This window comes from Phocoena phocoena, chromosome 12 (assembly GCF_963924675.1).
Source record: "Phocoena phocoena chromosome 12, mPhoPho1.1, whole genome shotgun sequence".
In the NCBI taxonomy this organism is placed as follows: domain Eukaryota; kingdom Metazoa; phylum Chordata; class Mammalia; order Artiodactyla; family Phocoenidae; genus Phocoena; species Phocoena phocoena.
Genome location: NC_089230.1, coordinates 28952239 through 28967240, shown reverse-complemented (window position 1 = coordinate 28967240; position 15002 = coordinate 28952239). Strand labels below are relative to the sequence as shown.

General features: G+C 42.5%; 1 protein-coding gene across 1 annotated transcript in view; it reads right to left on the bottom strand.

Moving 5' to 3' along the window:
- Nucleotides 1-15002, bottom strand: part of SLC2A12 (solute carrier family 2 member 12) — a 58140-nt gene that overhangs the window by 22564 nt on the left and 20574 nt on the right. Inside the window, exon 2 of the mRNA XM_065889023.1 lies at nucleotides 11934-13274. Within this exon, the coding sequence (XP_065745095.1) occupies nucleotides 11934-13274 (1341 nt within the window). The remainder of the gene's footprint in view (nucleotides 1-11933; nucleotides 13275-15002) is intronic.

The following is a 15002-nucleotide window of genomic DNA, read 5'->3' as shown; positions in this document are numbered from 1 at the left end:
TCAGCATGTCTCGTGAGAAAAGGCACCGATTTTGTTCCAGGCTGTCTTTCTAAGGATGTTCATATAACAAACAACCTTGGAAGACAGAGTGTCCCCTCTAGAGCAAAGTTTTGTTTACTATCCAGTAAATTAAAGATAATGTCTCCCTCCAGGGGAAAAATCAGGCTGGCTTACTGTCTATTATAAAAGATTTGGGTTCCCTAAGCTTGGGGTTCCTCTCCTCTAAAATAACCCAGTCTAGGTATAGGTGTCACCTGGCCTGGTTCATAATGCCCTGTGGGTATTGAGGCTTGGGGAATTTGTGCAAATGCTGGTAGTCTGGCTATGGCTGTTGCTATGAATAACACTGTCCTTTGTCTCTGAGCAAGGAGTCTTGTGTCTTTTGCCAAAATCCATGAAACTGAGGCTAACTTGTAAGCTTGCAAGTGGGCTCAAATATCAGCCAGTTTACAGTTCTCGAGAGTTTGATTACTTGTGTCTATGGTAGGATTTTTCTACAAAGATCTTTTATTGCTATTATTAACTTTAGACTTCCAGCTTACATCTGAGAAATTTAACGTGATTGTTAAGCCTGAGATAATCCACTGAAATATTTCTATAAGCTCTAACACTAATTAAGTAAACAAGTTCCAGGCTCAGACTTCTACATATTTCTCTTAGGAAAACCAGGAAGGAGTTGTCTCAAATCTTTTTTGGAAAGAGTTAAGTTCTAAAACAGTCAATTACTAAACCAAGGTAGGAATTATTATCCCATGATATGACTAATCTCAATCTCTCTCTCTTTTTTTTCCCCCACTCCAGGGGAAAGGTTGAATCTTGTATTTGGAGCAAATATGGAAATTTGGAAATGAATATTTTGGCTAACACCATACATTTTTTTAAATGGCCTTAATTTTAGTAAATTTAAAACGTGAAACTTCTTGAGTCATCAAATGAATTAGAGGTGGCCACACATCCTCAATTGAGTAGTTTTACTCAGATATAACTTTTGGTCAAATGTGCATGGGCTTCCCCACAAACCACTTTTATTTCTGATGGCCTAGATATTGACACAGATTCATACTAGAGGAGATCAGGATATGTCAACCCTAGACTAGAGAGACAGCTCCTCTTCATCACAGAAGCTGAGAGAGTTCCAGAAACCTTTTTTGACTCATCTAACAGATATTTCTTGAGCCCCTATTGTGGGCCAGGCCCTAGGTTAGGCTCAAGGAAACAACAATGAACAAGCCAAAGTTTGTGTGCACACAGGACACAGAGTCTAAATTAGTTGCACCAACTTAGAAGAATGGACAGTTGGGTGTTTCTCAACCTAAATCACACCTTTCACCTTTCACCAAAGACTCAGAGTTTTCTGTAACACCTGTCTGATAACCTAGAAAGCTCTCTTGACTGTAGGTAATGCAGAAATGAACCATATTTCAAGCAACACATGTATTTTCTTTAGTCTTGACCTAACTGGAATGGTGTGCGTAGAAGGGAGGTGAGGAGGACCATGGCGTCATAATTCAATACGTGGCTATGGAGCGTCTGCTGTGTCTCCTGATGTGCCTTAAGCAAAATGACTGCTGGGGTCAGGGCTGGCCTTACCAAAACTATACATCTCTTGTCTAGACTATGGCCAGATATTTTTAAATAGCACTAATAACTAAGTGTATTGAGTCCATGCCACACACCAGGCACTACGCTAGGTACACGTCATACAAATGGCTTTGTTCAACCCCACAGTTACACTGTGAGGTGGATCAGGAAGCTGAAGCCTAGGGAGATGGATTCACCTGCCTGGAGTCCTACACTGTAGAGCTGTGGTTCAAGGTCAGGCAGCCCAATGCCAAAGCGTAGTCTGAATTCACACACTCTGTTGTATAGCCTCCACAGGCTTTCTGCTCTTCTCCTAAACCTCCAAGCTCATGTCCCCCTTAGGGCCACTTGATGTTATCCCTGATCTTTCTTTATTTTTCTTCATCACTCTTACCCCCACCTAAATGTTGACACTTCTCTCCTCCTGAAGTTGTATTATACATGTGTTCATTTTCTGGCTTATTGCCTGTCCCCACCACTAGCTCCACTGGGGAGAGGTGTGGCTCTCACTCATCCATCCCTGAATCACCAGCAATGGGTACCATGCCCAGTGGGTTGTGGTGAGCAATCCACACGTGCTGGACAAGTAAGTGAGCAGATGAATCCCTACCACTGTCTCCCTCTCTCCTCTCTTCGCAATCACTCCAAGATGCTTTCTTGCTGGAACTCCTGCCTATTTGGTAGAAGAGATTGGGGGAGGTGATTTGCTGTCACCTGTCATTCAGTCTTCAGTGTAAAGTTCCGCTTGAACTTGTGAATACAAAGGCAGTTAAAGGATGACAGTCATAGCCTTATTACAGAACTTAATATGTGACCTTGGACAAATTTCTTCCATCTGCTCTAGTGAAAAGATATTAGTCATGAGACGGAAGAGGAGTTTAATTAATTTATGGACATAGGAATTTTTGGATTTAAAAAAAGTCCTAATAATTGTTTTTTAAAATTAATTATTTTTATTATTTATTTTTTATACAGCAGGTTCTTATCTATTTTATACATATTAGTGTATACATGTCAATCCCAATCTCCCAATTCATCCCTCCACCACCCCACTCCCCTGCTTTCCCCCCTTGGTGTCCATACGTTTGTTCTCTACATCTGTGTCTCTATTTCTGCCTTGCAAACCAGGTCATCTGTACCATTTTTCTAGATTCCACATATATGCGTTAATATACATATTTGTTTTTCTCTTTCTGACTTACTTCACTCTGTATGACAGTCTCTAGGTCCAGCCACGTCTCTACAAATGGCCCAATTTCATTCCCTTTTGTAAAAGCCCTAATAATTGTTGTGAAAAGAACAGTCACACACATTTTTCTGAGTTACAGAGACTGTTCTAAGGAGGGCAGCTACACAAGTATTACCTCGGATGAACTCATGAAATAATAACTTTACACCTTGGGCTTGGGCTTGGGCTCATCTCTGCTTTACTTTTGAAGCCCAAGAAGAAGAGAAATCGTTATGTGGCTCTATGTTCTCATAATGTCAGGACTTTTTGGTTCTACCCTGAAGCTTGAACCACAATAAAAAAGCGTTCAGTTATTAGAAGGAGCTAAAATGATCAGGACCACCCCAGAAAGACTGGAAAGTCAAGTTAAGTTTTCGAACATATTTTAAAGTGAGAGATGAAGCGTGGAAAACGGAATGTTTCATAAAGATCTCCAATAAAAGCAGTGGGGTATATATTGTGATTTTTATTTGATGGAAGAGTTTTGGTATTAGTTACAGAGAAATGGAGGGCAGAGATTCTTAACCTCGGGCTATGAAACCCTTCAGCAGGCTAGTGAAGCCTACAGATTCCTTCATAGAATAATATTTTAAATGTATAAAATAAAATATATGAGATTACTTGGTACCAAATTTATGCCCCCTCCTGAATTCTAGATTCCAGGGTACCCCTACTTATGCTAAAATCAGGGAAACAGATGACCAGAAAGTAAAATGATGTAGGGCATACACTTTAACCTAAAAATAGAAATACTTTTTGACAAGAGAAACTATGTTGTGATCTAATACAATGAAGGAATGTTGTTCTAAGCCAACGCATATTTTAAAAGATTTAATAAAGATGATTTAATCTTGCTTTGATTTTGCTTTGGAACAGCAAGTACTTTTCCCTTTATGCCCCTATTTACACAAAGGATTTGCTTCTATTACAAGTAATAAACTCTCTAAATGAAATACCTGAGCAATAATCGCATCAGGCTAATAAGTTTTATGATGCGTTCATGATCTGGTATGAAAATTTGCTCTTAATAAAACTCTTCTTTAAATTCCAAATGGTTCGTGCCAATGCTCTAGAATACAATTTTGGTGACTGAATTGGAATTCTTATGGTATGTTTTCTTTAGAAAAGAAAAAATGAACTGCAGCATAAATATAAACAGAAATGGCTAACTCTTAGCAAGAAAAAAAAAAGGACAATTGTTCAGATCTCTTCTAAAAACCCTAAGAGAATTGACAGTCTCAAGCCACCCACGTGAATTAACTGCTTGTTTTCCTTAGAGGGAATGTTTGGGATTCTGTCTCCGACTGCTTGCCTTCTACCCTCAGGCGTGACTATCCAGATCAGTGCTTGGAACAGCAATTACAAGTTGAAGAAACCGTGAGATGGAGGGTTATTTCCCTTTCCCAAACCCAAACCTCCTTCAGACTGAGATTCTCCATCTCATTAGCATTGCTTTTGTTCTAAGAAACGCTCAAAAAGACTCTCTTCTCCATGTGAAAGCAAAAAGCAAAGGTGTCCCCAAAAAAATCTGGGACTACTTTTAGATACTCTGTGTCTAAAAGTAGGAATTAGTGAAAGTCCCAAATAACTCTTTATGACCTGACAAAGAAATGCCCTAAATGCCTCCAACTACTTATTTCTGAGCACTGCTAACTCTCCTGCATCTTTTCTTAGAGGCAAAACCAGAGAGAGATTTTTAAAACTCACACCACAGTTGAGACAGGAGGGAAGGCGGCAAGGCACAACCTTTAAAAGAATGACATAGCTGTTGAGGATATGACAAAAACTGGTTAGAACAGATTATGCCCAAGATGGTGGAAGATTTGACTTCCAGAGGACCCTGAGCCTCATTATAAGCTCATTATAATACACTGGCTATGCTAAATGACATACACACAGGCACCACGACAGTTCCAAAGCCAACCATTAAAGGCCAAAAAGTGGGCCGTGGCCCAATTCCTGGAAATCCCTGTCCCTTCCCCAAAATAGTTGGAATAATCCCCCCACTTGTTAGCCTATGAAATTACCCAGCTCATAAAAACTAACTACCCCATATTTCGGGGCCTCTCGCCTTCTGAGATGGCCCATGCTCTGTCTGTGGAGTGTGTATCTCCCTAAATAAACCTGCTTTCCCACTTAACCTTCAGGGCAGAGTCCTCTTGCCTGCCCTCTTTTATCCTTCACAAGCGCCCTATATTAATAAATCTACTTGCCTATCACTTCGCCTCTCACTGAATTCCTTCTGTGCTGAGACATAAAGAACCTGAGGTCCATTAAATCCTGTGACCAGGTGTGTGGTTTCAGCTGGGAGACTGTGGGTTTGAGTCCCCGCCTAAGCCAGAAATTTTGGGTTCAAGTCCCAACTGAAGTGCAGCTGGATTCGAGTCCCACCTGAAGGAGTGGGATTAGAAGATTGTGGGCTCGAGTCTCACACTGAGGTGTGTGGTTTCAAAGTGATGGATTGTTTTGCAGAAACATGCTGGTTTCAGGAGGAACAGGAGCTTCTGTGGTAACCTAGTGTTCCCAGCTTTCCTGGTACTTAGCCTACCCGCTAGATAGCTTGACACAGATAAAGAAGCACACTTCGAGATTCTTCCTGTGTATTCACCTTAGTTTTAAAGTTCTTCTTTCCCTCTCCTCCTTAGAAACACAAATGTACCCCCGCATGGTCTTCAAACAGATATATACAGTGCTGACTTAAAGGGACAGAAGGAAAAAATGTGAGATGTCGTGTCTTCCCTCAAAGAGCTTACAATCCACTGACCACATTCTGGTTAATAAACCAAACAAGCATACAAAAGCAGTACACTATATCATTAAGGGCTAAGTTGTGTTATCACGTGGTAACTTCCATTTACATCACACGCTGTAACATCCAAAACACTTGCACGTGCATTAGTTCCCTTGATGCTCACCTATACTCTGTGAGATAAGACAGGTATTATTATGCCCAATTCATGGATTTAGCGAGAGCTTCAGAGAAAATAAATGACTTAAAAACATATAACTAGTAGGCAGAAGAACTGAGATTAGAACCTAGGTTTTGTGATTTTAAATTCAGGCTCTTTGTAGCCCAGAACTGAACTAGTCTACACTAGAAATAACTAGTAGTTCATACAAATAAAGACCTTGAAGAAATGGAGTGAATTCATAAAAGAGATAAGACTTTCACTGAGCTTTCAAGATAGGAGGGACTTGGGTAGAGTAGGGGGAAGGAAAAGAGGCCACAACAAATGCTTTCTGTCTCTTGACCTGGGTGGGGAGCAATGGGAAATAAAAATGCCCAGAGAGGCAAAGCATTGCCTCATGTCACAACGTCATGGGGCATCATTCTCTTTATAGCCCATGTGGAATCTATATGTGTTTCTATATGAATGGTAGCCTTGAAAGAAAACTCCACAAACTACGATGTAAATGGTGCCCCTTGGAATTGTGCAGACACTCTGATGGAGCTGGGTGGGATGATGGAGAACCTTGAAAATCACACATCTTTTCCCTCCAGGATGAGTGATATAGTCATAGAAAGAGCATGGAATTCGGCTTCAGATGTCCAGAGTTCTAGCCCTAAATCTGTGTGATCTCAATCTCTGAGAGTTTCTTGTTTCTTTTCTCTAAAAGGAAAATGTAGGACAAGATCATTTCTAATCTTTTCATCTTGAAAGGCATTTGGTTCTTCTGATATGGAAGAAAGTGGGAAGCCATGGAAGATTTGTGAGCTGTGGTGACATGGGGAACATGATTACTTAGGGAATACTGGTATGGAGGATGGTTGGGTGTGGGAAAGGCCTAGAAGGGGAAAGAACCACAGGAAGGGTCTCCCAGTAATCTAGGGATGAGACTGAAAGGGGTAGACTAGGATGGCAGAAGCGGGAAGGAAAAATGAACACAGGAACCCTTTGTGAGGGAAAATCCAAGAGCATTTATTTGGTCATTGACTGGATTGGGAAACGGGCCCAGAGCGTCAGACCTGAGTGACTGGCAGAGTGACTACCCCATGGAAAAGAAAGACAAGTCCCCTTGACGTGAGGGGAATAAGAATTCAGCCTCAGCTTCTTTGTGTTCAGCTGACAGTGAAGCATCAAAATGGAAAAGTTCAGCACTCATTGGGAAAAAGGGAACAAGAAGTCACGTGAGGCAATGGAACTGGAGATACGCGACAGTGGTCAGCTCAAGGGAGACAATGAACATTCCTGAGAAAATAAATATGAAAGCTTTTATAATGCATTAGCAAAAGAGTGTTTTTTGGTTTTATAGCTAAAGAAACAAAAGCCAAGAGACAGTAATGAAATGACCTCATGGCTTCTTTAGAACTAGATGGAATGGAAGCTAGTCATATAGTTTAACAAGTAATATTTTAATGAAAAGAAATCAATGTCTATCACAGAAACTGAAGACAGAATACAGAGGCTTTGACCTTCTGAAATATTTCTTTCCAGATTCTCATCTATTCTCTTAGTCAAGTTTATCACTCTGGCCATTTTGTACTGTGTCAGTTTAGCTAAGCTGGAACTACATTTCCTTCCCTGTGTAGTTCTGGGTAAGGGTTGCCCAGAAGAGAAGTTTGCCTGAGACTTGGAAGGCCAAAGTGACACTCAGCCCTGTGCTTGGGGGCTTGGTGCCCTGGACATCAGTGCAGACTGTACACATTGTTGTCATCTGCTGGTTCTCCTTGTTGGCATAGGGAGCAGCAAGTGCACCCAGATCTCTTCCTCCAACTTCTCCAAGTACCAGGCCAGGCACAAGGGCAGGGCTCTGTGGAGAAGGTCATCAGTTTTTCCTGCAGGTGGCCTGTGTCATCAGAGTTGACATGGGAGACAGATGTGGGTTCCAGGTTCTTCTTATGGATTCCAGTTTGCCCTAGCAGGGTCCCTTGTCTTTGCTGCCCCCTGCTCTGCATCCAGCTTTTCCTCCCACCTGCCCTGCTGACCTGCAGAGACTTCAGGCTGCAACCAGATGCAGAAGCCACAGGCTTCACAGACTCCACCAGCTTTTCTTGGCGGCCCTGATTAGTGACTTTCTCCTTTGCCTCTAACCGTCCCCTACCAGACCTTTGCTTGCTCAGCAGCTCTCACAATTATGCAATGTTTAATCCCTGTAGAGAATTCCTTATCTCATATCACTCACAGCAGTTCTGCTTTTCTGCTAGGACTGCTCACCCTGTCTTCTGACCCAGGCCTTTCAATACCTAGCCTCCCTTTAATTGACTGTACTTTGTGCATTTCACTTATTCTCAAGGGATCTTTTTTTTTTTTTTTTTTTTTTCCTGTACACGGGCCTCTCACTGTTGTGGCCTCTCCCGTTGCGGAGCACAGGCTCTGGACGCGCAGGCTCAGCGGCCGTGGCTCACGGGCCCAGCCGCTCCGCGGCATGTGGGATCTTCCCGGACCGGGGCACGAACCCGCGTCCCCCGCATCGGCAGGCGGACTCTCAACCACTGCGCCACCAGGGAAGCCCGGGTGATGAAATTTTAAACTTCATCTTAATATCTCTAAATAGGCATCACGATAGACTGGGAACCAATATTAAACCATGTCGTCTGGGGACATTATCTATAGGCTTCTGGTGCCTGGGCTGGAAGCCTCCACAGCACCCAGAACTACCCAGCTCCAGCTGTTAACAGAAAGAAAGAAACTATCTTGTTTAAGCCACTGTTATTTTGGTCTTTATTATAGCTGAGCTTGAATTCCAACCAATATACACACTAAACATTATCTTAATCAAGTTTAGTTATTCAAGTAAATGCACATCAAAAACTTCTGCATTCTCACCATTATTTTCCTTCTCTTTTATCCTGTAGCTCAGCCTTATAAAAACTGTTTGTGCTCGCTTAGCTAGCAGAGCTTCAGAAAAAGAGAGACTGTCTCTATCCTGCATAAAATGCAGTGGCCCATTAATAGCCTCATGTGATGGACAACAATACACTATTTTTATTCATTCTTTTTTCTAATATATCTTCAAGGAGAGGACTGAACTGACAATTAACAGTTACTATCAAGACCAACACAGTTCTGCCTATTCTTGTCTTGGCCATTTCAGAAGACAAGAGATGTTTTCATGAGAGCAAGTCGCTTAACTTCTCTGGGATTCAGTGTCATCATTTATAAAATTTAGTGAATACTTTTCTTCCCAGGCTTGTTGTGAAGGTAAAATGAAGTACTCCAAAATGTGTAAAAACTTCCTAGAGTAGTGTTTGACATAATAGGTGCCAATAAATATTAGCTGAATCTAAAGCTTAAATTATGTATTTTTAAAAATTAGCATAGAATACTATTTAAGGAATTCTAGAAGGTAAATAACAAATAGCCTCCAATAATCTTTTACAGAATCAGATTGAGCTTCCTGAAAAGGGGAACTCTTGCTCTAATACAATAAAGTGTCAAATGGTATGTGAGTGACTGAGGATTTACTGTACTTTTCAATGTTACCCAACAATTAAAGAGAAGAAGAGTATCACGAGCTCGGGAGGACTCTTACCATGAATAGGTTGGGTCTGGAAGTTTAAGATCAATGTCTTTCATATTATAATGTGTGTCATGTCATAACCTCTGCCAACCTGAGAGATCCTCTGAATGAAAACAAAGAGGGCATCCTTTTCTTAATTGATCTGTGACATTTCAAAAGATTGGATCAAGAAAACTGATGCAAAAAAGAAATACTTTTAGTTTTATGATGAATATATAGGGAAAAAAAGATGCCAGCAAAGGGAATCAGTGGAACAATAAATACCACCTGAAGTTTATCAAGTAAGCAAACCTTATTGATATAGAAAGGTTCACAGACAAGGTTAAGTTGATTCCTTGGTACAAGGTAGCACTCATATCTTGCTCTTCTAATAGACTTTAAAGAGTTTCTGAAAATAACAATTTTTAAAAGATGCTTACTCAAATTTCATTAACTTTATGTATCAGAATGGCCACATAAGTATTGTTATTGCTGCATGTTATGGCTCCCCAAAATTCATATGTTGAAACCCTAATACCCAATGTGATGACATTTAGAGATGGGGCCTTTGGGAAGTAATTAGGTCATGAGGGTGAAGCCTCCATGGTGGAATTAGTGCCCTTATGAGAAGAGACACAAAAGATCTAGTCACTTTTCTCCTCTCTCTCTCTCCCTCTCTCCCTCTCTCTCTCTCTCTCTCTCTCTCTCTCTGTCCCATACAGCAAAAAGTCTGCCTCTACAAAGCAGGAAGAGAGCCCTACCGAGAACTGAATCTCCTAGCACCTTGATCTTGAACTTCCCAGACTCCAGACTGTGAGAAATAACTGTTTGTTCTCTAAGCCATGACAACCCAAAGTGATTAAAACAAGTGTCTCACAGGTGCACACCCAAGATAATTGAATCTTGAAAGAATGGTAGAAGCCTGTTTCCAGGAAACTATTCGTTAATGATGTTTATCATTTTCAGTCTTAAGAAGCAGGGTCAGGGTCCAGGAATGGGTCAGAGAGAGCAGAGGTTGATGGTATTGTAGCATTTCCTCTATCTGCCCATGCACAACCCCTTATGGGGAAATCTGTCTACTCATAGTGCAAAAGGAAGGGCCATCTTCTGGACATCAGTGCTTTAGATCATGTAGTCCAGTCTAGCCATAGATTAGACTAAAACAATCCCTTATGACCTGGCACAGCAAAAAGCAGTGTACGTCAGATTCCCTCTATGGAATTTGAATGAATCAGTATCTAGAGACTGATCTCACATAGACGTAGGAGTAGAAACTAAAAGATGAGGAAGCAGAGTTGAAGGAGAAGCCATATCGGCCATGTGCAAGTCCAGTTATTAATTAACTGAGATTAAGCAGGTCAAACCTGCTGGTTGCTGACCAGAAAGAATCTGACACAAGGAGCATAGCTCAATCCATTCAACCGAAATCTCCTTGAAGACAGGGACAGTATCTGCCTTGTTCATTACTGTTTCCCTAATATTGAGCATAGTTCCTGGCTATTAAAACAATTAGTCACTGGGTACATATCATTTGAATGAAGAGTTAAGAGTGGATCACTAGGACAAGCCCTCTCCAGAAACACTGTCCAGCGTCTGGCACCAGAAACCTGCACGTGTTCATGAGATTCCTTCTCCCTCAACACAGCCTATGTCTTCTCATTATTCTTGAACCTCCAGCATTTCCCTTTATGGGAGCAAACTTGTCTGCTCCTTGATCATTGTAAACAAAAGTTTCAATATCAACTCTGTAGGAGCGGAAAGGAAGGAGGAAGAAAGGGAGAGAGATGGAGAGGAATGAGAGTGGGAGGGAGAGGTGACAGGTAGGAGTTGAGGGTGGTAGAGAGAGAGACTACCCTTGATTTTTAAGCGCATCATTTTCTAGTGAGGCATAAAAAAGAGCCTTCACAACTTCCCTACAGAGAGGTTTAGACTTTGGATGTGAGGCTAAAAGATGAAAGAACTGCAACAAACAACCTATTCTAGCAAACTCGAGTTTGCTCAAGAGAAGTGATTAAACTTTGTCACTGCAATAGACTGACTATATCAAATAAAACAACCTTGTAGCTACCTCCCTGTAGATTGTTTGTACTATGTTCAACGGGAATGCATTGACCCCCATTCTCTTGTTTCATAGACAGAGTAAAGTGCCCCAGGAGGTTACTTTAGTGATCAAATATACTTCAATAATCCATTATCCTTCCCATAATAATTCCTTCTTAATTTCCTTCTTCTTCTTTATTACTGGAATGCATCTACTATTGTGTCTTTAAGAAAATCTAGACACAATTTTTTTTCCTTGCACCTATGAAGAAAGTAGAGAATGATATAGAAGACAATGTCCCAGTCAACTTTGTTTTCATAAAACAATATATTCTCTTGAGCAACAAATATCTTTCAAGGTCTGATTCATTCCTAATCAACTGATATTAAAGTATCCTCATGTGACAGATAATGGGAAACTAATCCTTGGTTGAATACTAGCCCTGCACATTTCACAAGGCAGATAGAAGCCAACCGTACTTTCCTCATTAGCAGAAACATCAGGTGGCCAGTATCATCCCCATCTTCCTTCTAGTAGTTCCATGTATAAGGTACTATAGCAGTAGGATGCTCTGACAGGTCAACGATAATATATAACATTCATAAGGGGAGAGAGGGAAGGAATGAAAAATAAAATACTTACTTGGTCCTAGACCAATTGAAAATGCAGCAACATAAACAAGCAAGCTGGCCAAGGACAGCCATTTCAAAAAAGCTGGGACGTCCGCAGGGTCTGTGATGACCTGGTATTCAGTTTGGCTTAGTCCAGCATTCGATAAGGATGCCAAGGTCGTTTCTCCTCTCTTATCCAGGTCATTTCTCGTGGGCCTTAGTGAGCTTCTGCTGCGGGAAGCCATCCCTTTAAAGGATTCTCTAAGAGTGTCATTGCTGGCTGACAGGTTACCTGGTCCATAAAGCACAGACTCATCCAAAGACTGGTTGATAGGACTATGGTTTCTGCAGATATTGGTAAAGTTCATATGGATGTTGAGATTCACGATGCCCATGGTTACCAACGAAGCTGCCATCACAGAGGAGCCGACACAGAGGAGGGTTTTGCTCCCGACATGGTCTACAAGCAGGGTGGCCGGGATGGTGCTGAGGACCTTGACAACCCCAACCCCTGTGGAGGCGAGGCTGGCTGCCTCGTTGCTTTGGAAGCCAACGGACTTCAAAACAGTGGATGCATAGAATAATATGTTTGGCTGACCAGTGATTTGTACAAAAAATACCAATGTTAAGCCTATCATGATTCGGGTCCTCATGTTGTCCTTTGAACGAAACAGATCCCCAAAACTGTACTGATATTCATCTTTCAGGGACGATTTGATCACAGTGAGTTCCTCCGTTGTATCGGAGATGGCTCTCAGCTTTCCGAGAACCTTGCTAGCAGCTTCCTCGTGTCCCTTCATCACCAGAAACCGAGGACTTGGAGGAAGAAAGTACATCGCAATCGCCTGCAAAACTCCCAAGGGAATAACAAGGCCGAACATGTATTTCCAGCCATGGGAAACATTGGCAAACGCGTAGTTTGAAATGTAGGCAAAAAGGATGCCAATGACAATCATCAGCTCGTTCAGCGACACAAGAAGGCCTCTCTTGTGTTGGGGAGCAATTTCTGCGATGTAGACACACGTGGCGATGGAAGAGAGTGAAATGGAAACCCCAATGGCAATGCGTCCCGCTATGAGAGCCGCATAAGATAAACTGATGATCAAGACCAGGCTCCCAAGTCCAAGGAGGCAGGATGAAAGGATGATGGCGGCCCTTCTTCCGCACCTGTCAATCAGGACCCCTCCAATGAGAGAGGCCAGTAGGGCCCCGATGAGGAGGGAGCTCACAACCATTTCCTGCTCGTGGCAGGTCAGGGCTAACAAGGTTCTTATCTGCAGAAGAGCCCCAGAGATGAGCCCAAGTTCATACCCCACCAGGAAGCCGCTGACAGCAGCCGTGACAGATGACAGGAGAGTAAACATACCGCAACCTACGAGCAGAGAGAAGAAACAGGTCAGTTCTGAATTGTGTCTGATGGAGACTTAAGCTTGTCTAAGTACGTTTTTCGTAGCACTGAGTATAAACACATATAATCATAGTCAAATAATACACTAACCAAAACATGATTAAAGAAGGAAAAATCCTTTTTCTTTCATTTTTGGGGAGGAGAGGGGTGGAGACATTTAGAAAGTTATTTCTATTTGTGATGTGATGTTGGTTTTCGTTTTGAGCAGGCAGATATGCGAGATAAGCAGATGACATACGATGAGGACTGAACAAGTAAGAACATGGTTTCATCCCTGCCTTGGTGTTGGATGAGAAATTCAGAGAGCGTGGCTCCTCGGGTCCCACTGTCTAAGGCAAACCCTTGAGGGCGGAACAGAGAGCGAAGCAGCCTCCGGAAGGGCCCCCGTCTTCCCAGCGTGGAATCTGGGGCAAAATGAAGCACAGCCTCCAGGAAACCTGCCCTCCGGTCTCCTTGGCCACAATCGGGCCACTGCTGGCTTTTGCTGAAACACATGAGGGTGTTGGGGGAGGCCAGGATGTGAGCGCCTCCATGAATTCAGGGCTGGGTCAGAAAGAAGGAGGCGGAAGTAGGTGCAGGGAAAGGACCCGACAGCATCCATCACTCACTCTGAGGAAGGAGGAAGGGGCATGGGACAGGGGGAAGAAGAACAAAAGGGGCTTTATATTGTTCCATTCTTGTAGGGTTAACATCTGAGGGAAAATGGTGAAATGTTAAAAGTCATTAATTTTCAGTGCTAGGTACATAAGTGTTTGTTACATGTCTGTAACTTGTCATAACAGAAAGGATACAAAACAAAAAGACAAAGGCTTAGAGAAGAGTATCACAGGTCCAGGAAGCACTAGTTTCCAAGGCCGGAGCACAGAAAATCGCTCGTCCTGTTTCAGGAGCTATGAGATGCCAGGACATCATGTCATGTACGGGGACACAGCATGAGCTTGGGGAGGGAGGTGGGAGGGGGCATCAGTGAAAGTGGGTAGGTAGAAAGGGAACACTTCATGCAAGGCCTGGCAGGTCACAGTGACAACTTTTTATTGTATTCCCAATACAGTGGGGTCCATGCTTACTGACCCGTAAGAGGGAAGACACTCTGAGATTCTTGCTGCTGTGTGGAGACTAGATGTCAAAAGGCAAGACCGGTAGCAGGGGGTAGTTTGTCACCTTAGTCTTGACAAGAGACGGTGCCAGCTTGCATTTGGGTGTGAGGAGTGGAACTGATGACAAGCAGACAGATTCAGGAGTTAATTTGGAGGTAAAAACGATGACACTTGCTCGTGAATTGGTGTTGGAGGGTAAGGAAGTGGGTCAGAACCCAAGATGGCTCCCTGGTTTGAGCAGTCTGTTGGGTGGTTTTACAATATTCAGTACCTGGTATGCAGGCTTATGTACTATATGGGCCACAGGTGGACCTAGGGAAGAAGCAGAAGGGACCTGGCTATGGGTGGAGGTGAAAGGAGAAGGGGAAATCAGAAGTTCCATATTAGATTTACTAAAACGGTTTACTTGTTTTACCTGTAAGGTGTTCCGATTAAAATATCAGGTAGTGGATTGAGAATATGGATTTGGAACTGAAGAGGTAAGTCAAGGCTGGAGAGATGTGTTTGGGATCCAGCAGCGTGTATTGGGTATTTACAGCCACAGGGATGGGAGAGATCACTTAGGGAGACAGAATAGAGGAACAAGAGAAGCAAG